Source organism: Nycticebus coucang, chromosome 11 (assembly GCF_027406575.1).
Source record: "Nycticebus coucang isolate mNycCou1 chromosome 11, mNycCou1.pri, whole genome shotgun sequence".
Taxonomy (NCBI): Eukaryota; Metazoa; Chordata; class Mammalia; order Primates; family Lorisidae; genus Nycticebus; species Nycticebus coucang.
Genome location: NC_069790.1, coordinates 79,734,635 through 79,756,740, shown reverse-complemented (window position 1 = coordinate 79,756,740; position 22,106 = coordinate 79,734,635). Strand labels below are relative to the sequence as shown.

Below are 22,106 nucleotides of genomic sequence, written 5' to 3'. Positions count from 1 at the left end.
TAGGGTGCTCCTGCCATCCTTCTGGTGTGAATCCTGCTGTGTGTCCCCCTGGTGGCGGACCTTGCCCCTGTGACCCTGTCACTGGTGAATGCCCTTGTCTGCCACATGTTACAGGCCTGGGCTGTGACCATTGTGCTGACGGATACTGGAATCTGGTCCCTGGGACAGGATGTCAGCCATGCAACTGTGACCCTCGGAACTCCCAAAGTAGCCACTGTGACCAGGCAAGATAACTCTAAAACTTACTAGTTCACTCAGAGTTGGGACTGATGGTGAGACATGGTTTCAAATGTGTAAGGAATGTTAATTAAATTTTATGAACAGCATTGGCCTTGTAGGGGATAGAGTCTGCATTCATCCAAAATGAAAGCACCCAAGAGAAGGAGGATCTCAAAGCTAAGCTTTGCCTACTTCAGTTTTGTCTAGGCCTCTCTATGGCTGGAGAAGTCAGAATTTGCACACAGTGAAACAGATGCAACCTTCCTTTTCTTTTTTCATTTTTTTTTTTATTGTTGGGGATTGATTGAAGGTACAAAGAATAAAGTTACATTGATTACATTTGTTAGGTAACGTCCCTCACAACCTTCCTTTTCGCTATGTTGTACACATAATCATACAGAGGACACGAGAAATAGATCATTAATCAGAAATGATTATCAGAATTAAATAGGTGCCCTGAGAACCCATAATTACATTTATAAAAATCAAGCTGTCATTCCCTATAATTCACCAATTGCTTTACATATGGGTAAAAGGTCTTCTTTCCTTCCAGACCAACTTCAATTATTTTTAAAGAATGCAGCTGGGAGCAAATCTTCAATGTTTCATATACAGTTAATGCTACTTAAAACTGCGCATGTGATTTTCACTCAGTAAGACAAGGAGCACAGGTTTTAATGGTTATAACCTTATCAATTTATGGGGGATAAAACCATTTGTTAAGATGCTTAGTTTTAGTTTTTGTCTTTTGGCTTAATGAATCTATTCTTTGAAACAATTTTCATATTAACAGAGATTAGGGGAAAAGGGTAAAACAGTGACAAGATATTTTAGAGAAAGTCAAATCCACAATATAGGGATCAGAGTTTAATTGGAATCAAAACGCTAATTTAAGAAACTGGAGTCTTTTCGATTAGTAAGCCTGGCTCACCTCCAATTTCAGCTCCACTTTCAACTTATTATTCAAAGGTCAATCTTTACCCAGGCTAACTTTTGAAAGTACTTCTCACGCAGAAAATATGTTTTCCCATCTCTTCATTTTCTTCCTCTCCAATCCTCCCCAACCAATGCATACAACCCTACCACATCTTTTTTTTTTAATTAACTTTTTATTTTAGAATAAGTTGCAGCTTGTGCTGATAGAAAAAGAAAAATGTACCCCATATCCAGTTTCTCCTACCAGTAACACCTTGTATCGGTGCAATACATTGTCACAACTAATAAACAATATTGATGCATTATTGTTAACTAAACTCCTTAATTTATTCACATTTCCTTAGTTTTTACCTAATATCCTTTTTCTGTTCTAAGACCTCATCTGTGACAGTTTCTAGATGGTCCTGGTTTTTCATGACGTTGATAGTTTTAAGGAATATTTTATAAAATGTCCCTCAATTCAAATTTATCTGATAGTTTTGCCATGAGTAGACCAGGGTTATGGGTTTTGAGAAGACCAGAGAGGTAAGTCACCATTCCTATCACATCCAGTCAAGGGTGCATGTTATTAACTTGGTATCACTGTTGATGTGGCTCTTGGTCACCAGGTTGAAGTTGTGTTTATCAGGCCTTTATATTGTAAAGTTTGCTCTTTTTCCTCCTTTCTGTGTTATACTCTGAGAAAGGAAGTCACCACGTGCAGTCCACAACTGAGGGGATGCTGCTGCACGAAGCAGTGGAATTCTCCTGTGCTGAAGTCTGTCTGTCGTCCCTCATCCTTCAGTCAGTCAGTCAGTCATTTCTCTACATCACTCTGGATTCCTGGATATTTACACTGTACTTTTGATTATAGTCCAATATTGTGTTGTTGTTCAGGTTGTTCCAGCTTTGATCATTAGAAGCTCTTTTAATTGGCTCCCTTAGACATAGGCCAATATTATGGGGTTTTAAAAAACACTTCCTTTTACTGCAAAATACTCCAGGCTCATCTTATGTATTTTCTGCCCCAGTCCTAGAATCAGCCATACGTAGCACTAGTTCCTTTCCTGGAGAATGGCGTTAGAAACCAAGCTGGGCACTAGATGACTGTGCCTGTTTTACATGTTCCCAACCCACACCTGCAGAATGAATTAGCTGATCTCCATGTAACTGCCTCGTTTCCTCATTCCTGTTGGACTCCTTATGCTCTCAGTATCACTATCTGCTTCTTGGACCTCCTTGGAAACACGTTTGTAGCAGCATTCAGAGAAGACCACAGTCGGGGGCAGCCCACATCTGAAAGTCAGACGGCATTGATTTAACTAAAAAGTACCTCATGGCTAGGGCACTTCAGGGTATTTGGTCCATAGGGGATCCCTTAGGGAAGATTGCTCTCTACAGTCAAGAAACACTTTCATTGGAGTAAAGAGAAGACATGTGGACATTCACATTCCCAGCCGTTTAAACAACTACTGATAAAAGTAGTTCTCTCCATGTCAACCAGAAGGTGGTCCTAGTGCAGTCCCACAGAGAGATACAAATGTGCCATTCAACATCTTCATCAACAGTTTAGATGGAGCTGGGGAAACATGCATCTCAAATTTACAGATATTGCAAAGCTATAAGCTAATATTATAAACACAGAACCAGAGGAAAGATATCTTAACAAGCTATCAAGTAGGTTGGAAATAAGGAGATGAACTGTTAACACGGTAAAAGTAAAGTTTGCAACTGGGTTTTTTTGTGTGTGTGTGATTTTTGGCCGGGGCTGGGTTTGAAGCTGCCACCTCCGGCATATGGGACCGGCGCCCTACTCCTTGAGCCACAGGCGCTGCCCACAACTGGGTTTTTTAAATCCCTTACATAAATGTAGCTCTTGTAAAAACAACTGAGGATTTTCATTGTGTGCAGGCATCCAGTAAACCAGCAGGGCTGCCAAAGAGGCGATGCCCAGCAGGCTGGAGTAGGAGAGCGCCATGCCCAAGTTCAGGACAGCTGCTGTCCCATTATCTGCTCTAGTGGCCAGACAGTGCCAAGAGCACTATTGTCATTTCTGTGTACAACATTTTAAATATTACATTAACAAACTAGTGTGTGTCCAAAGGAAGACAACCAAGATGATGGGTAGAACCATGCTATTCTGTGCTGAAGGCTTGAAGAAATTAGAAATTCAGATGGACCTGAAGAAGGTGAGTTAGGGTGGTCGGCTCTAGTTGGGAGAAGAGGCAGAATGTCTGCTTTGTGCAATTCTGTAGGGCAGGACTCAGGACAATGGGAACAGGAAGCGGCTTACAAGGAGGCAGCTTTTGCATCTGTAGAAAAAAGCACAGCCCAACAGTCAAGGACACTGAGTACTATAAAGCACCTCAGGCCAAGGAATTCCCCATAACACCCTGTGTTTGAGAAGAAACTCTCAGGAACTCCAAAGATGGACCAAAACTTGGTAGATCTAGTCATTTTATGAATCCAGCTTCTTACTCACGGGACTCATGGAGCTGTTATTTAAGCAGAATTGGTAAGGTGGGACAGTGACAATAGTGTGTTCTTCATATTTTTTCCCATTAATTTTTCAACCTCCTCAGCTTTTAGAAAACCTGGTCAAGAATCCAGTTGGGAAGGTAAAGGAAAGTTCATCTTTCTCCCCAAAATACAGTTAAATAGCTGTCATTAAGGAATTAAGCCAAAGGTACAAAAAAGATGGTTTTTTGAGCAAAACATGAGTCCAGTTGGTAGAAACCACATCATACATTCCATAATGAAAACATTACTTGCCAAATCAACTGATGAATGTTAGACCAGGTCTTTGGCCTTTCTTTCTCATGGGGGGACTCCCATAACCACAGAGGAAAAGAATGTGGCCTATTTCCCATTATGGGTTTTGTTTTCATTTACATCTGTGTATGCTTCCCCATTTGGGGCCACCTGTCCCCAAACAGCTGGAAGCAGGTGGTGTATTCAAGAGCTGTAAGCCAAAACACATAATTAACTTCTGATCCTTGGTATTGTTGGGGGTGGTTGCTAGCCATGGGAATCAGCCTTCCTCCACCTTCACACAGCTGTATGTTCTAAATCACTAGAGGGAAAAATGTTTCCTATTAAAATGCATCATGTTTTTAGATCATAAAGCTTGTCAACTCCTCACCCATGACTGTTCTCACAGCTTACAGGCCAGTGTCCGTGTAAAGTAGGCTATGGCGGGAGACAGTGCAGTGAGTGCATGGAAAATTATTATGGTGATCCCCAAAAGCAATGCAATCGTAAGTATTGGAAATTCTAAACACACATGGGTAGAGTTGTCCTGGCCCTACCACAGGCATGCTACAAAACAGCTGGATTTTAAACGTCTTTATTTTTTTGTTGTCGTTAACAATGTAGATTTAGAAAATTCACCAAGTTAATCCTAGTTTTAAAAATAATATTTTTGTAGCCCTTGCAAAGATGATTTTTCTCCTATATTACAACTTTTAGCCTATGTTAAATGTTAGCCCATATTAAAATTTTTAGCCTATATTGAAATTTGTAGCCTCTGGTAAAATTCCTCAAAGTCATTACAATGGAACAGTCTACAGGCATGACTTACAACCAAGGTTTTGCTATTTGGAAGCATATTGAGTTAAATAACTACCCCAGGCTGAGGTACAGGCTGGGAGGTAGATCATAGGAAGCCAGAAAGGAGATGTTTTCTCAAAGTGGCTCTCAAGACTCTGGATCTGTCAAGGATTTCCTTATTTAACAAGTATTTATAAAATCCCAACTGGGAACTCTGGACAGTGGACAAGCAAGATGAAGCCCATGCTCTTGGAGTTTGTGTCCCCATGCCCTTCATTCCATGTGTGACCACCAGTTGTAGAGTTTAGAGAGCTGTCTGGTAGAACTTTCTGCAGAGACAGAAATGTTCTGCCTCCTTGCTATCTAACGCAGGAGCCACCAGCCACACGTAGGTAGCTATGGAGTACTTGAAATGTGGTCGTGCAACAAAGAACAGAATTATTTGTTTAATTCATGTAAGTGTAAATAACCACAAGTGGTTAGTGGCTACCATTTTAGATAGCACAAATCTAGAGCCTCAGATCAAAGAGGCAGGATTTTTTAATCTCCAAGCTTGGCTGGTGGAGTGCCTTAATGCTTTCCCCCAGCGGGTTCCTGCTGATGCCTCAGGACCAAGGTTGGATGCGCCAGATGGGTGATATCTAGTTGAGGAGCCTAGCGTGTGCTGATTCATTCTTATTTGTACTGGCCATGATTTTACTCAGGTTGTCTAATGCATTTTCAAATCATTTGATCCTTGCTGTTAGTCTGAAGACATAGGCTAGTGATTCGTTAACCTTTTGGAATCCCAGTAACACCAGTAGATTGCTCCATCCTTCATCCTTAGAATTGATCAGAAACTTACTCAAATAAAGTGCAGTGTGGCATTGGTTATTTTTTAATTAAGACAAAATGAATTCAATTTTCTCCCTGTTTTTGAGACTGAAACAGTTTTCATTCTGTAACAGAAGACAGCATGGGTCTGCACACCCAGGCTGGATTTTACTCAGAAAAACAACATAGTCCAGGGACTTCTCAGAGTCTATGACATGCCTGACTCTCCACAGGAGGCAGCAGCACAGAGTTATTACTGTGCTGTCCACCACAAAATCCATATTTCTTGCTCAAACAGATGAAGAACCCACATGTATACACTCACACTCATGTAATAAAAACACCTAATATTTCCCATCTAGAAATAGATGGGATTAGTCAGTGGAATACAGACATGCTTGTATTTTAATGGCTATCACACAGATTTCTGAAATTATTGGTTTTAAATGTTCACCTTCAAAGTGGGAGTGAGGAACATTCTCGAGAGAGAGGAAAGAACTTTATTCTTGAGCCGTTCATAAGTGAAAGACCCAGTGACACTCTCTGCTCCTCTCTTGTCCTTTATAGCATGTGATTGCAATAGGGAAGGTGCCAAGAAGCCTGTGTGTGACCCAGACACAGGCATGTGTCACTGCCGGGAGGGAGTCAGCGGCCAGCAATGTGATCGTTGTGCCCAGGGTCACAGCCAGGAATTCCCTACTTGTCTTCGATGTCACTTGTGCTTTGATCAGTGGAACCACAACATTTCTTCCCTCTCCGAAGCTGTGCAAGGGTTAATTAGGCTGGCTGGTAACATGGAAGATAAAAGAGAGACCCCGGCTGTCTGTAAGGCTGACTTCAAAGGCCTCAGAGAGAACATGTCTGAAATAGAAAGGATTTTGAAACATCCTGTTTTCTTATCTGGGAAATTCTTAAAAGTCAAGGATTATCATGACTCTGTTAGGTAAGATTTGTGTTCAAGGAATAGAAAGCCAAACTTCAGATGTACCTTATCTTAACCCCTACTGACCTTTAACATCCTCAGCCTTCAATTTAGAAATGTACCTATGTTGATTTTGGGTAACTGATAATTGTTCAGTTAATAACCAGGCTAGGAATCATGTTTGTCTGCCCTTTCTTTTTTATAACCTAGTTAGGATTACAGGTGATTTTTCTAAATGCCATTAATTATAATAAAAAGACAATCATTAAGAGGTTAATTGGGAAACCCAAACCCAGCAGAGCTGCAAGATGTGAAATTGGAAGCAAGTACTTTCAAAAACAAATAGTATATTTTTTCAATGATGTACTCAGGGAAAATTTGTCAAATCTTCCCAGATTCTTCAGTTGTTTAGTAGAAGTCCGTGCATGAATGCAAAGTCTTAGAACAAGTATAGGAAGTCTCTCAAAATGCAAGATCATTTTTATTACATATTACTGAATCTTTTTTCATCCACCATCTATTTTTTGAGATTACATTGGTTGCTCTGGGCCATGGGTCAAATCTGACACAATACTTGTTTTTTTAAAGTTTCATTGGAACACAAAAACCTTGCTGAATATAGATGTGTTCTAAATGAAGAACTGGGTTTATCCTAGGCTGGCTGAAGGGTTCTGTTTTATCATTTATTGAAAGCTGAATGTAGACCAGCTCTCTTAGATTAATTTAAACAAACCATGTCTGAATACATGTTTGAAACCCCAAAACAAAGGAAGACAGAGCATAATCAGTTGAAACAAAGATTTGAAAACCTTTATTCTACTAGACTTTGTATGCTGGTCATATTTGAAAATTGAATATTGAAATATTGAAATATTCCAGGAAGCTAAATGAAAAGGAAAGAGATGAGTCATAAATAGAATTATAAATTGTCAAATGAAAAATTAGAGGGGGGATGGGAATGCCTTTTAATTGAGAGTACCTAATAATGAGGGCAAGTTTTGCAGCATGTTTTTTCCATCAACATCTCAAATGTAATATAAGCTTAACCACATTTACCCCCCTTCTCTCTGATAGAAAACAAATGTTGCGGCTAAATGAACAATTCAAAGCAGTGTATGAATTTCAAGATCTGAAAGAAACAATAGTAAGAATAAAGAATGAGGCAGACCTCTTACTTGAAGACCTCCAGGAAGAAATTAATTTACAATCCTGTGTCCTTAATGCAAGCATCATGGGTAAGGGGAAAAAATGTACTTCAACTGTATTTGCACAAAGTTTGATGGAATCCATGGTGCATTCCATCAGTGAGTCATCCCAGGCTTACCACCATACTGCTTGTGTACTTCAGAGCAGGCAGACACACCCATTAAAACTATTATTCGTTCATGGATATTTCAACTTTTTAAACATTGCAGGGCCTGGAGAGCATCTACTCAAAATAACAAGAGAAGCTAGCAATGTCTGATAGTAAACGCATACCGACATCCAATATGCCAGACCCATGTGACGGGTCTTGAGTAATCAACAAGTTGGAAATTCTAATATGGCCACAAGCAAATGAAAGAGATATGTTTCTATGCCTTCCTGGGTATAAACTACTCTATTTCCAGTGACCATAAATGCAAAAGAATTATACACAACATCTCTCATAAGGACTTTTTATGAATTGGAGTCATGCAATGTACTTTAGGCTCTTAGTTCTCATTGCATAGTTCTTTTTTTTTTTCTTAATTAAATCATAGCTGTGTACATTAATGCGATCATGGGGCACCATACGCTGGTTTTATAGACCATTTGACATATTTTCATCACACTGGTTAACATAGCTTTCCTGGCATTTTCTTAGTTATTATGTTGAGAAATTTACATTCTATTAATAATTCTATTATTAGTAAGTTTCACATGTACCATTGTAAGATGCACCATAGGTGTGGTCCTACCTATTACTCTCCCTCCGCCCATCCTAACTGAATGCAAGCCACGCCAATGGAACTCTAATGAAAAACTTTGATTAGCTCGTCTCCTGTTTAAGATGACATCCCTGTTACACTTGGAAGTAGACAACCTGTTCCTACCAAGAGAGGGAACACTGAGTTTTATCACACCTAACCCATGATTAGATGGTTAGGTGAGAATAAACTCAGTGTTGCCTCCCTTGGCAGGAACAGGTTATCCACTTCCAAATATTAGGAATACCTAATTGCCCTGAAGGAATGCTAAATAAATCCTAGCAAAGATCTATTGATGATGCTCAAAAATGCCATGGAAAGAGTAAACAATCTATGCTGATTCCTTACCTGGTAGAAAGTACCCACTGAACGAACTCGGGAGCTATCAGAGGTTTCACCACGCCAGGTAAAGTAAAACTGCCCTATGCTAATCCTCTCAAATTTGCGGTCCAACAGCTATTACTGAGTTTTTCAATGCCTGACATTGTGCTATAGCAACAGGGAGATGAATATAGCAAGCCCGTGCCCTTGAGTTATTCCAGTATAACGGGGAGGTAAGAATATAAACAACCCTGAACAGCAGTAAGACTGTGGTAGAGCAGATTTAAGCTGCCTCATAAACAGAGGGGCAAGAGCTGAGTTCTTCCTGGGTTTGTTAGGAAAGGCTTCGGGGAGTAGGTGGCAATTGAATAGGACTTCACAGGATGGAGATAAATAAAGTTATTCAGAGCAACAGGAAGATTTTTTTATGATAAACAAGAAACATGATATATTAAGAATACGGTAGTGTGCCAACCAGGGAAGTTTAAAAGACGAGGTGTAGTTGTCTCACGCCTGAATTGTGGTAATGCAGGGAATAAAGATCCAGCCCTAAGCCTCTGGTTCCTAAAATATAGACGTAGAGTTTAAAGGCCTAATTCATGATAATTTACATCCAAGCAGAACCTATTACTTCCATAAATTTGCATTTTAAGCAAACATAGGAAATGTGGAGAAGTGCCAGGCTCTAGAATGAAACTGTGTGTGCTGAAATCCTGGCTTTATCTCTTACCATCAATGAGACCCCAGACAAATAACTCGCGTCCTCAGAGCCTCGGTTTTCCTTATTGGTAAAATGAAGATGAGCATACTATTGTGCATTTCATGGTATTTTGTGAGGATTAAGGAAATGTGATGAAAATGTGTCAAACGGTCTATAAAACCAGTATAAGGTGCTCCATGATCGCATTAACGTACACAGCTATGATTTAATTAAAAAAAAAAAAAAAAGAAAACTTGATGGGCAATGTAAGACAGGCACATAGAAGCACTCAGTTAGCTTCCCTTAGCAACGGGCAGCAGCCTCCGATCAGGAGTCAGCAACTGCAGCCTGAGGGCAAGTCCTGCCCACAACCTGTTTTTGTAAATGCCGAGGGAACGTTAGAACATAACCTCACATCTTTATCCCCATACTGTCTGTGCTGCTTTCATCCCACCTGGCAGAGGTGAGTAGTTGCAACAAATGCTATGTCCTAAAATATTAATTCTGTGGCCTTTGCAGAAGTTTATAAATTGCTGCTCTCAAGAGTTAAGTGATCTTAGTTGGTTGATCATATTTGAGTTTAGACAGGTATTCATAATTAATACTTTAGATTTGTGAAACATTTCTCAGAATATTTTCAGATTATCTCGATTCTCACATATTTTTACCAACGTGCAGATGAAGAAACAAAATCTAGATTAACTAATTTGCTCAAGGACATCCTCAGGTGGTAAAGAGTGAAGCCAGGACCCACCCCATGCCTGTGGACTGAACTCTCAGGGCTCCGTATCTGTCAGATCCACGTCTGTGACACCCCCTCAGGACCCACCCCATGCCTGTGGACTGAACTCTCAGGGCTCCATATCTGTCAGATCCACGTCTGTTACACCCCCTCAGGACCCACCCCATGCCTGTGGACTGAACTCTCAGGGCTCCGTATCTGTCAGATCCACGTCTGTTACACCCCCTCAGGACCCACCCCATGCCTGTGGACTGAACTCTCAGGGCTCCGTATCTGTCAGATCCACGTCTGTTACACCCCCTCAGGACCCACCCCATGCCTGTGGACTGAACTCTCAGGGCTCCGTATCTGTCAGATCCACGTCTGTTACACCCCCTCAGGACCCACCCCGTGTCTGTGGACTGAACTCTCAGGGCTCCGTATCTGTCAGATCCACGTCTGTTACACCCCCTCAGGACCCACCCCGTGTCTGTGGACTGAACTCTCAGGGCTCCGTATCTGTCAGATCCACGTCTGTTACACCCCCTCTAATCCTTCTCCATTACATGCAATTCAAGGAAGAAGATATTGAAATTGTATAGTGATCACTAAGACCAAGGTAGTAGCCAAATTGCAAACTACCTTGATTGTTAATATATAAGTCCATTTTTTCACAAAATTTACTTTACCTCAATTTGTGTTAATGTAGACGCCTCAGAAAACATCAAGAAGTATTATCGCATATCATCATCTGCTGAAAAGAAAACCAGTGAGACTAGTTTCATCCTAAATAACTCTGAAAATACCAGGAATGACTCACTTACTATCTTAGATACACTGACCTTAAAAGGAAACTGGTCACTGGAAAAATTAAAGCAAATTAAGATACCAGATATCCAAATATTAAAAGAAAAGGTAAATATTTGTGATGTTTTAATAAAAGTGTTTGTGGTTTCTACTTAGTATACAGACTTTTTCAACTGTATACCCCTATCTTACATTTTTATATATTTTATATTTATATAAGTATACAAATGACAAATATATGTCTGTACATATAAATATATGCAGTGTAGGCTTGGCATCTGTGGCTCAGGTGGCTAAGGTGCCAGCCACATACACCTGAGCTGGCAGGTTCGAATCCAGCCTGGGCCTGCCAAACAACAATGACGGCTGCAACCAAAAATAGCCGGGTGTTGTGGTGGGTATCTGTACTCCCAGCTACTTGGGAGGTGGAGGCAGGAGAATCATTGTAGCCCAGGAGTTGGAGGTTGCTGTGAGCTGTGATGCCACAGCACTCTGCCCAGGGTGAAAACTTGAGGCTCTATCTTAAAATAAAATAAAATAAAATAAATATATGCAATGTATATGTTCTGTTATATACTGTGTAATTAATAATGTTTTTATTTCTTAAGTCAAGCTTCGATCAAAATCAAAGAGGAAGAGTGTAGTTTGATTTGGTTATATTATTAACCATTTCCTAAATGGTACAGATAATGGACATTTCCTCCTCTCTGCCTCATTATAAGTTAAAGGTAATTCTATTACAAAAGAACAAACTAAAATTTACTTGGAAATCCTACATATTTAGCTATTTTCCAAAAGAACTCTCAAAAATCTATAAATATGTTCTTTGTACCCTCAATGAATATAAACATGAGATGTTATGGGAATAATGAGGTCAGAAACAAAAATAGAAAGAAAGAAAGAGAGAGAGAGAGGGAGGAAGAAAAAAAGACACATTGGTACAATAGTGATAAAAGTTAGATATTTGTTATCTAGAAAACATTTGATAGATCATCCCCATGTACTAAGCATGAACACCTCACCATGCCTGGGTGGTGGTAGAAACAAATGTGCCCACAAGTTGCTCTTTAACATAAATCATTTCTCCTATAAGGTATGCGGAGATCCAGGGAACTTGCTGTGCGCTGTCTCACCCTGTGGTGGCGCCCTCTGCACAACCCCCGAGGGGCACAGGCCCTGTGATGGTCCCAGCTGCCAGGGCTCCCTGGCCCTCTCAAGGAATGCTCTCCAAAAGGCCCAGGAAGCAGAAAATGTGACTCATAATTTGAACAGCCAGGTTCATGGGTTGAAGAATCAGGTATATTTCTTCTCTTGCTTTATTTGTGAAGTTATAGCAATAAAGAAACAAGATAAAATTTATAAAACTGCCATTTAACGTGACAGAGTCTAGATATTAGGTGTTCTTATACCTGGAAATAACCAGATAAAATACAAATATAAATGTAGATTTAGAAATAGATTTAGAATAATTGTGTGTAAACTATATATGTATACAGTTGACCCTGGCACAACATGGGGGTCAGGGGTACCAAACCCCCAACATACACACAGTCAAAAATTCATATGCAGCTTTTGACTCCCCCAAACATAACTACTGTTGACTAGAAGCCTTACCAATAACTTAAAGTCAATCAACACCTATTTTGCATGTTATATGTATTACATACGCTAATCTCACCATAAAGTAAGACAGAAGAGAGAAAATGTTACTAAGAAAATCATGAGGAAGAGAAAATATATTCACTATTCATTTCATAGAAATAAATCATCATAAAGATCTTTATCGTCATCGTCTTCACATTGAGTAAGCTGAGGAGGACAGGGACAAAAAGGGGTTTGTATTGCTGCCTCGGGGAGGCGGAGACAGGAAGAGACAGGAAGCGGAAGGGAGGCGGAGCAGGCAGGCACACATGGTGTGGTTTTTATTGAAAAATATCCACATAGAAGTAAACCTGTGCAGGGCAAACCCGTGTGTGTGTGTGTGTGTGTGTGTGTGTGTGTGAAGAGAGATAGAAAGAGAACAGAGAGAACTCACAGTATATTATTATAGGTCATACACTTGTGTGGACATGTTTTTTCTACAATAAGCACTACATAGAAACATCAAGATGCCTGGCCTTAAAGGTTTGAAAACTATGGATTTCTCAAAAAAATAATGTTTCATAAATTCAGGGTACATTTGAAATTCTAAATGTACAAGTTGTAAGGTTAGAATTTAGTGTTAGAAAATAGTTTAGCAAGAATATTACACACATATAATATGTACAGACCTTTATGCTTTGAATTCCTTCCTATGTGGATGTAAGATAAAGTTGTTTTAAATTTAACTACCTTAGCACCTGTAGTCCCAGCTCCTTGGGAGGCTGAGGCAAGAGAATCATTTGAGCCCAAGTTTAAGGTTGCTGTGAGCTATGATGCTATGGCACTCTACTGAGGGTGACAAAGTGAGACTCTGTCTCAAAAAAACAAACAAAAAACCCCATTTAACTACCTTATAATTTAATCTAAAAAAATTGAATTGATTTCATTTACTATCCTGGTCATTTATAAATGAATGTCATTTTTAAGTATCAAGTTTTCTTTGGCTGTTTTGTGAGAATGCATTGTAGTCTGTGAGTTTGAAAAGAAGATGGGTGGTGCCTGTGGCTCAAGGAGTAGGGCGCTGGTCCCATATGCTGGAGGTGGCAGGTTCAAACCTAGCCCCGGCCAAAAACTAAAAAAAAAAAAAGAAGATAATGACATGCTCCCCAATCTGTTCCTTTTTGACAATACATATAGAATCTCTGACAAAGAAGAAAAAGCTTTTGAAGAGCTGAATATTTTACCAGTGTGTGATGACTGTTATGTCAGGATCCTTGTTTGCAAGCAATAAAAGCCAACTCCTGATCAAAAAGGAAATATACGTAAGGACATCTGGGTCTCAGGATTAAGAGAAGTGTAGAGGGCCATGCTTGGGAATGAGTGTGGCCATAACTGAGATACACACACACACACACACATTCGCTGTGCCCTTGTCCATTGGCTGCAGAGTCCAAGTTCTGGAACAAGCACCTGATTAGTCAAGCCGGAGAAAATCCCTATACATGTCAAATATTGAAAATGACTTACATGGTCACAATTCCATCTTCTGCATCATCTTTCCCTTGCATTTGATTCTGCATTGCTTTAACAATATTCACTGAGTACCTACTATGTGCGGCATTGATCTGGTTGAAACCACAGCAATGAATATAACCAAGGCAAATCCTGGTCTTACATCCCAGGGATTAAAACAGTCCTTAATTGTTTAATGTAAGTTTAAACTACTAGACTGACTCTTCTCAAAAAAAAAAACCCTCACCCCATTTCTTAAGTTCTGATTACCACTTGATTATACTATTAAGTTAATAATGGCATTAAGTTATCAGTCTTAAAAGATAACCCCTGAAATCCATATTAGCAAACTCTGGTTTAATCAACACATCAGAGGAGAACTAGAAAAGGATGAGAGGGGCTGTCATGTTGATAAAATGGTGTGCTAGTTCCCTCTTGATTAGGAGGGGGCAGAGTGCCAGAAGAGATTGTGAGAGAATTCTCAGGAGTCAGTCGTGACAGAAAATGGATTGCAGAGAGATGTTTTAAGAGTGAAGTAATTTAGCAATCCCTTTCTTTCTGAACATGGTATCAGCTAATCTACACTGAGATTTCATCCGTATCACTTGATGCTTTCCTGACTAGTGTATTTATTTCTGGAATTCTCATTTTATTGCTATCCATTCTCTCCTACTGCTATCCATTTTAAAGTTAAGAAAGTTCTAGAGAATTAAGGATCAACTCAAAAAAATTAAGATACACATTTCTAATCATGTAAATACTTCTTTCTTGTTTTATCATTTGCCAAATGACTATAATTTAAATCCTTTTCCACAAAATCTGTATGGTTCAAATTAAGCAAACTCCTTTTGTGGGGAAATAAAAGGAGTTTTTTTTCTAATTATGTTTGAACCTAATTAGCCCTACTTCTGTCACAATTAATTTATTCAATAAAGCTCAGCTTGTTGGCAATATTGTCCTATTGCTTTCTGGGGTTTTCTTCTCTCTCTCTCTAGATTGTTGGAATCCCAAGAAAAAGTCCATGACCTTTCTCAATCACACAATGAGGAATTTGCACTTGGAGTTTGCAGGGCTGTTAGTCCTATCATTCCTTCACCAACTGTACAAAGTGTTTAGAATTTATCTTTGTAGCCCACCCTCAGTTCAAGTTCATTTACTAAGAGGAGGAATGCTGTCTTGTTAGCTTTCAAAGAAAAGTACATTACTTGAATTTGAGGAATTTTTTTTTGTTTTATGAGTAACCGTTTTAACTTATAGAAAAGAAAATGCTCTCAAGCCATTAAACGTGAAGACTGGTGCAGACAAGTAGTCCTAAGCAATTCCTATACAAGTTTTTGATATCATAGAATGCTAAAGGTTCATTTTTAAAAAAAAGATTTGTGTTTTACACTTATATCAGAAAAGTTCATTAGTACAAGGTCAATATTGTTTTCAAATAATTTTGATCACTAACAATGTTCTGAAAGATAAATTCATGCTATTAAAAAAACATGGTAATGAAAACAAATGATAATCACTTCATCAAAGAGTCCTTTAAAATGAATTTATGGTTGATCTAGATGTCTATTTAGTTTTTAGTGATAATTTTTGGTCTAGCTACATAATTAAACACCATAAAACATGCCTAATAGTTGTATGTTGTTGTTATTTTTTTATTTTTTATGTTTTTATTCCAGATCAAAAATATAACTAAACTGGCAGAAATCTCCAAACACTATGCCTTACAGCTAAATGAGAAGGTGGGAAATATAAAAAACCAAAGTGAACCTGAAGGAGAAAATATGACTCTTTTAATCAAAAAAGGGAAAAACTTTTTGTTAGGTAATTTAAAAAATTATATATTGGGGCTAGTTTTGTTTCTTTTTTTTTTTTAATGTATACTCAAAAATCATAACCAATTCCAAATTACATTAATTGGAAATGACATGCCTAAACCAGAAAAATGATGTACCCTTTGGTGTTAAATTTCTTACTGAGAAAAATCTCAAAATACCAACGCTGTGCCAAAAAATTATGGCTCTCTGGATAAGATTAGTTTGGTAATAAATCCTAGAATTTAGTTAAAATTCCAAACACATGAACTTTGTGTTTAAAGTTACTTTATTATTTTTTAAAAAGGAAAATTCAGCATTATGACTCTATCAGATTCCGGAACATCAGTATCGTAATTTATTGTCATTGCTGATAGAGATGAAATGAGGTCAAAATATGCCAAAGTTTCGTGAGTATATAAAATACTATAGTGAGGCAGTTATATAAAAACTTGATTATTAACTGTTACTGACTATTCTCCAAGTGCTCTTTTGTTGGCTCTCTGTGACTGACCAAAAGAAACTGTTTGATTTATTATTTATTATGTTTTGTTTGGGGAAAGGTTTGTTTTAAACTCTAGAGAATTATTAAAGATAAAAATCAAATACTGCAGCTGGAAACTGACCCAAAACTTTACTCTCTGCAAATAATATAGTTAGGAATTTCTCTTAAGAGGCTTTCTTTTCCATAATCATTTTCCAAACTCAATAATTTAACACTCTCTCCATGGATTAATTGACAATTGGATCATCCATTACAATCTCTGCAATCACTTCATTAATCTATTTAATATACGTAAGAGATCCCTGTCTCTAAGTATTCTTTTTCTTCTATCTCAGTGTTTCTGGAAATTATATTGGCAGCTTCTAGTCCTGATTTTCAAGATAAAAAAAATTAGGCAGAAATGACCTTTGAACAAAATAATTAGTAAAAATGAGTTGGGGGTATGTGAAATCAGTTTACTGGACATTTTTGTTTGCTTATTCAAAGGCAAATTTTCAATGAGTTAGTCACATGAATTAGTACTAACTGGCCCCACATCCAGGAACTGGTTGGATTGAGAAATACTTCAGCTATTTCCATAGATACAAGTCAATTCAATCACCCAAACAAAAACAAAATCAAAATTGCCGAAGTAGTTGCATAAAAAATGGTGAAATACAGTCATGGTGGAATAGGGTCTGCGTGACCTGCTTTCTGCCTCGTTTACGGGTCATAGGCTCTGCTCTCTTATTAGTCTTCATTGTTACTAAATAACATTTCTACTAAAAACTTTACTTTTGTTAACCTGAAGGACTGAAAAAAAAATGTGTTCAGATTATTAATAGGGGCACAGAGAACTATTATTACAACTAGGCATAGTGAAAAATTCTTTTCCACACAAGTAACTGTTTACTGCACCAGGTTCTGAGAGCTGGTGCCCAGGAAGCTTTCACGTCCTGCAGTCTTCTTCACCTACCCCTTGCTTCTTCCCTTTTCCTGGCTATAAAGCCCAAATAAAATATCATTAGATTGAGATGGGTCCATACTATTCAACTCTTCCTGGACCGCCTTAATATTTTAATCTGAATGCACTATATTAAAAAAGGTATGTGTTAATATGCCTTTGTGTCACTTCTCCTGAAAGCTCTGCATATAAAAATTTGAATTATATAACCTATAAAAAAGTATGGAGAATAGACTCTATAATCTCATGATAAATGCCAATAACCATTTGACAAATAAGTGTTTAAATTCACTATTGAGCCCTTCCTTGACCATCTTAACATTTTCCTTGAAATCTAAGTGCCTTATTAACTGAGGCATTTTTAATATGTCTTAAGTGTTTCTTCTCCTGAAAATTCTGTACATATAAAAATTTTAATCAAGTACATTGAGCTGCATAGAGACAGCGCCGGGGCAAGTGAGAGCCGGACGGGCACTGGGTGACTCTGTGCCTCGCTGAGGAAAAATAACTAAACATGGGCAAAGGAGATCCTAAGAAGCCGAGAGGCAAAATGTCACAATGTGCATTCTTTGTGCAAACTTGTTGGGAGGAGCACAAGAAAAAGCACCCAGATGCTTCAGTCAACTTCTCAGAGTTTTCTAAGAAGTGCTCAGAGAGGCGGAAGACCATGTCTGCTAAAGAGAAAGGAAAATCTGAAGATACGGCAAAGGCGAACAAGGCCTGTTATGAAGGAGAAATGAAAACCTACATCCCTCCTAAAGGGGAAACAAAAAAGAAGTTCAAGGATCCCAGTGCACCCAAGAGGCCTCCTTCGGCCTTTTTCTTGTTCTGTTCTGAGTATTGCCCAAAAATCAAAGGAGAACATCCCAGCCTATCCATTGGTGATGTTGCAAAGAAGCTGGGGGAGATGTGGAATAACACTGCTGCGGAGGACAAGCAGCCTGATGAAAAGAAGGCTGCAAAGCTGAAGGAAAAATACGAAAAGGATATTGCTGCAGACCGAGCTAAAGGAAAGCCTGATGCAGCGAAAAAGGGAATCGCCAAGGCTGAAAAAATCAAAAAAAAGAAGGAAGAGGAGGAAGATGAGGAAGACGAAGAGGATGAAGAGGAGGAGGAAGATGAAGATGATGATGAACAAATTAGTTCTAGTGCAGTATTTTTTTCTTGTCTATAAAGCATTTAACCCCCCTGTACACAACTCACTCCTTTTAAAGAAAAAAATTGAAATGTAAGGCTGTGTAAGATTTATTTTTAAACTGTACAGTGTCTTTTTTTGCATAGTTAACACACTATCGAATGTGTCTTTAGATAGCCCTGTCCTGGTGGTATTTTCAATAGCCACTAACCTTGCCTGGTACAGCATGGGGGTTGTAAATTGGCATGGAAATTTAAAGCAGGTTCTTGTTGGTGCACAGCACAAATTAGTTATATATGGGGATGGTAGTTTTTTCATCTTCAGTTGTCTCTGATGCAGCTTATATGAAATAATTGTTGTTCTGTTAACTGAATACCACTCTGTAATTGCAAAAAAAAAAAAGTTGCAGCTGTTTTGTTGACACTCTGAATGCTTCTAAGTAAATACAATTTTTTTATTAAAAAAATTTTTTTAATCTATAATCTCATAATACATGCCAATGAATATTTGATGAATAAGTGATTGAATGAAATTCACTTTTTACTAAAACCTTTTTAATTAAAAAGTTACTATTTCTTTAAAGGGCCAACACCCTGATTCTGTTTAAAATATGGTTTTCATGCCAGGTGCAGTGGCTCATGCTGTAATCCCAGCACTTTGGGTAGGCTGAGGTGGGCGGATTGCCAGAGACCAGCCTGAGCTAGAGTGAGACCCCATCTCTAAAAAAATATGGCTGGGTGTTGTGGCAGGCACCTGTAGTCCCAGCTACTTGAGAGGCTGAAGCAAGAGAATTGCTTGAGTCCAAAGTTAGAGGTTGCTGTGAGCTAAAGACGCCAGGGCACTCTACCAGGGACAACACAGTGAGAGACCGTCTCAAAAAAAAATAAAAAATAAATCAAATAAATAAGGTTTTACCTTACTCATAAAAAATTCTTGTTACTTTGTTTCAGTTCCTTGCCCTCAAATCCAGAGACTCCTGTTATCTGCTCCCAGCCTTTCCAAATTTCCACTCTTCCCAATTAGACACGCCACTTTCCTATCAGGAGCGACCCAGGTGCTGTTTCTTGTACCACCCTGAGCTTTTGCTTCTGCAATTCCCTCAGCTTAGAAAGCCTCTGATACCTCCCCATACCTCACAGTCTCCACAAATTTTATCTGCTGTCCTCCAAGGCCCAGTGTAATTGCCTGCCTGAAGTCCTTCCTCTGAACCCCATAGCATTTTGCCTTATATTTATCACATCTGTTCCCATAATATATGGTCCGTATTTGAAGTACTAACTTCCAGTTCCTCACTCGATAGTAAACCCCTTGAGGATAAGATCCAAGTCTAGTGCAGGTCTGATTTTCCCTATGGGACTGCACGGTGTGCCTTGGGCAGAATGGGTATTCAGTAAGCAGCGAGAGAGTGACAAATGGCCCTTGCTCCAAACTCTAGCAATCCATCTAGTACTTCAGTTCTCAGTGGGGGCCAATGTCATTTTTCCAAATAGCAGGAAATGGAAGTATTTAAAACTTTCTTATGAAATCTTATTCACACAATATTTACTCTGTATTGTCTCGATCCTATCTCCAAGTAAGCCCTGGAGGAGGAGTAGCATCAGTATAGTCATCCAGATGAACAAAAATTGTGAGGATTTAACAGAGGATCAGAGTCAAGATTTGTGGACTTCAACCCCAGTGCTTCCCCACCGTCTCATTCATTATGTTTACATTTTAATGACAGGCATCTAAATTGTTTAGTTGCCTTTGAATCTGTATTTATAATAAATAATTCCTAGAAGGAATTTTTGTAGAACATACCTAATATTCCAAGTCTTTAGTTTTTTATTTTTCAAACAAGCATTTGTTCAGCAAGTATTCAGCCCTACACAAGAAGTATTCCTTCCAGAGAGAAGGACGGTTGAGGATGAAGAAGAGTCTATGGGACACATACAATTGAATTGCTATTTTCTAGGGACACATAATCAAAGGCAAGTGCACTTGACTTGCAATTCACAGTGGTTATATTTATAAGGTACAGTGTTCATTATTGGGATATGATTACCTAAAACTCACCTTCTTATTTAAGAGGAAAGTGTGCCTCCAGAAGACATAGAGAAGGTTGCAAAAGATGTATTTGACATTCACCTACTGGAAACATGGCAAAATCTAACCCATGAATTTGACAAAATAAGGAAACTTACGCACCTCTGTGAGGACCACAGGACAGATGAGAACAGACGAAATGCAGCAGCAGATGGAGCCCAAAAGCTTTTGGTAAAGGGCAAAGTAGCTGAGTAAGTGCAGTATTAATATTCTTATCTTGCTCTAACAGACCGTCTGCCGAAAGGCCATCTGAACAGTATTTGCCTAGGGAACTATAATGTTCAAATGAAATTACCTTCTAATAGTTCAGTATCCAAATGAGGGCTAAGCTCTCTTTCGAAGTGCCTGGGAAGCTGTGCAGCTGGGCAGCGGTGTGCAGGGGTGCTTGCTCCCTGCTCCCAGCTCCCCTTATACTCCACATGCCTTTCCAGTGGTCTAATACCTCCGTCTACCACTGCACATCAATAAATGCCATATACCAATTACATAACAATATTTTAGCAGGTGTTTGGAATATTAGTATATTATTGTATTTTTCTGTTTGTTACTTATTTTTTGGTACTTTTCAAGCTTACTATATAATAAACAGTACTTTGAAAATGTAAAATTTTTTAAAAAGACTATATATAGTAAAAAAGATATGATGGTAGGGAATAGAAATAAAGGACACCAGTGCCCCAGGAATAATACGAGACTAAAACGATATGCATGATGTACAGTTAATGTTATTCTTAACTCTTCCTGCCCCGCTTACTTAGCCAAGCAAAAAGGAAAAGCCACATTGATGTTTTTATGAGCATGGGGTGCTGTGGGTCAGGTTACAGGGTCAGTTGGAGGGTGGTAACATCAACACCCACTATTATTGTTGGAAGCTCGGGAGAGTTGAGACCTGAGTCACCCCTCACTGACTGTCATCAACTTCCACAAATGAAGTGCACCAGACTCACCCAAAAGTCCAACCCTGCTAGTTTAATATTTAAAACTAGGAAAATTAAGGAATTGCAGTGTAATCACAAGTGATTAAAAATGATGTTGACAAAAGATTTTTAATAACATGTATATTCTTATGGTGTAATATTTATGCTTTTAAAAATAGGTAACAGATTATACATGGAAGAGAATCTAGCTCATGAAAAGAAAATAGTTTGTAGGACAAAAATGCTAGAATATCTTAAAGGTGGCAGGATTACTGCTAAATTTTCCCCTTCATCACATTTTTCCTTTTCTTTTTTTTTTTAGTATTTTCTAAATTTTTATGATAAGCAGTTCAATGAAAATATAAAGAGAAAATAAGAATACAGTAAAAAGATGTGGTAGAGAATAGAAGAAATGGACACTGGTGCCCCAGGAATGTTGGGATTTTACAGAAATGAAATGCTGGGGGGGATTGTGTTGTCAGGAGGGAAAGCTCCTGAAGTTTTGAAAGAGAAAAGATTTCCATGGGGAGGAGAGGATGGGCTGGGTGGGGAAGAGAATAATTTGTGATTTAGCTAATTCTGCTCTGGACACAAGCATTTTAAATGATGCTTCTGCAAAGCTCTGTGTAATATTTCACTCCCTCAGAACATTCTTCTCAAGGTGTTTTCAAGCCCATAGATCCAAGTATCTGGTGAATGTT

General features: G+C 38.6%; 1 protein-coding gene across 1 annotated transcript in view; it reads left to right on the top strand.

Annotated features, from left to right (window-relative positions):
* Nucleotides 1–22,106, top strand: part of LAMB4 (laminin subunit beta 4) — a 116,461-nt gene that overhangs the window by 78,068 nt on the left and 16,287 nt on the right. The window contains 8 exon segments of the mRNA XM_053553419.1: nt 4–224; nt 4,295–4,391; nt 6,064–6,439; nt 7,493–7,653; nt 10,819–11,024; nt 12,010–12,213; nt 15,686–15,830; nt 20,472–20,679. Of these exon segments, the coding sequence (XP_053409394.1) occupies nt 4–224; nt 4,295–4,391; nt 6,064–6,439; nt 7,493–7,653; nt 10,819–11,024; nt 12,010–12,213; nt 15,686–15,830; nt 20,472–20,679 (1,618 nt within the window).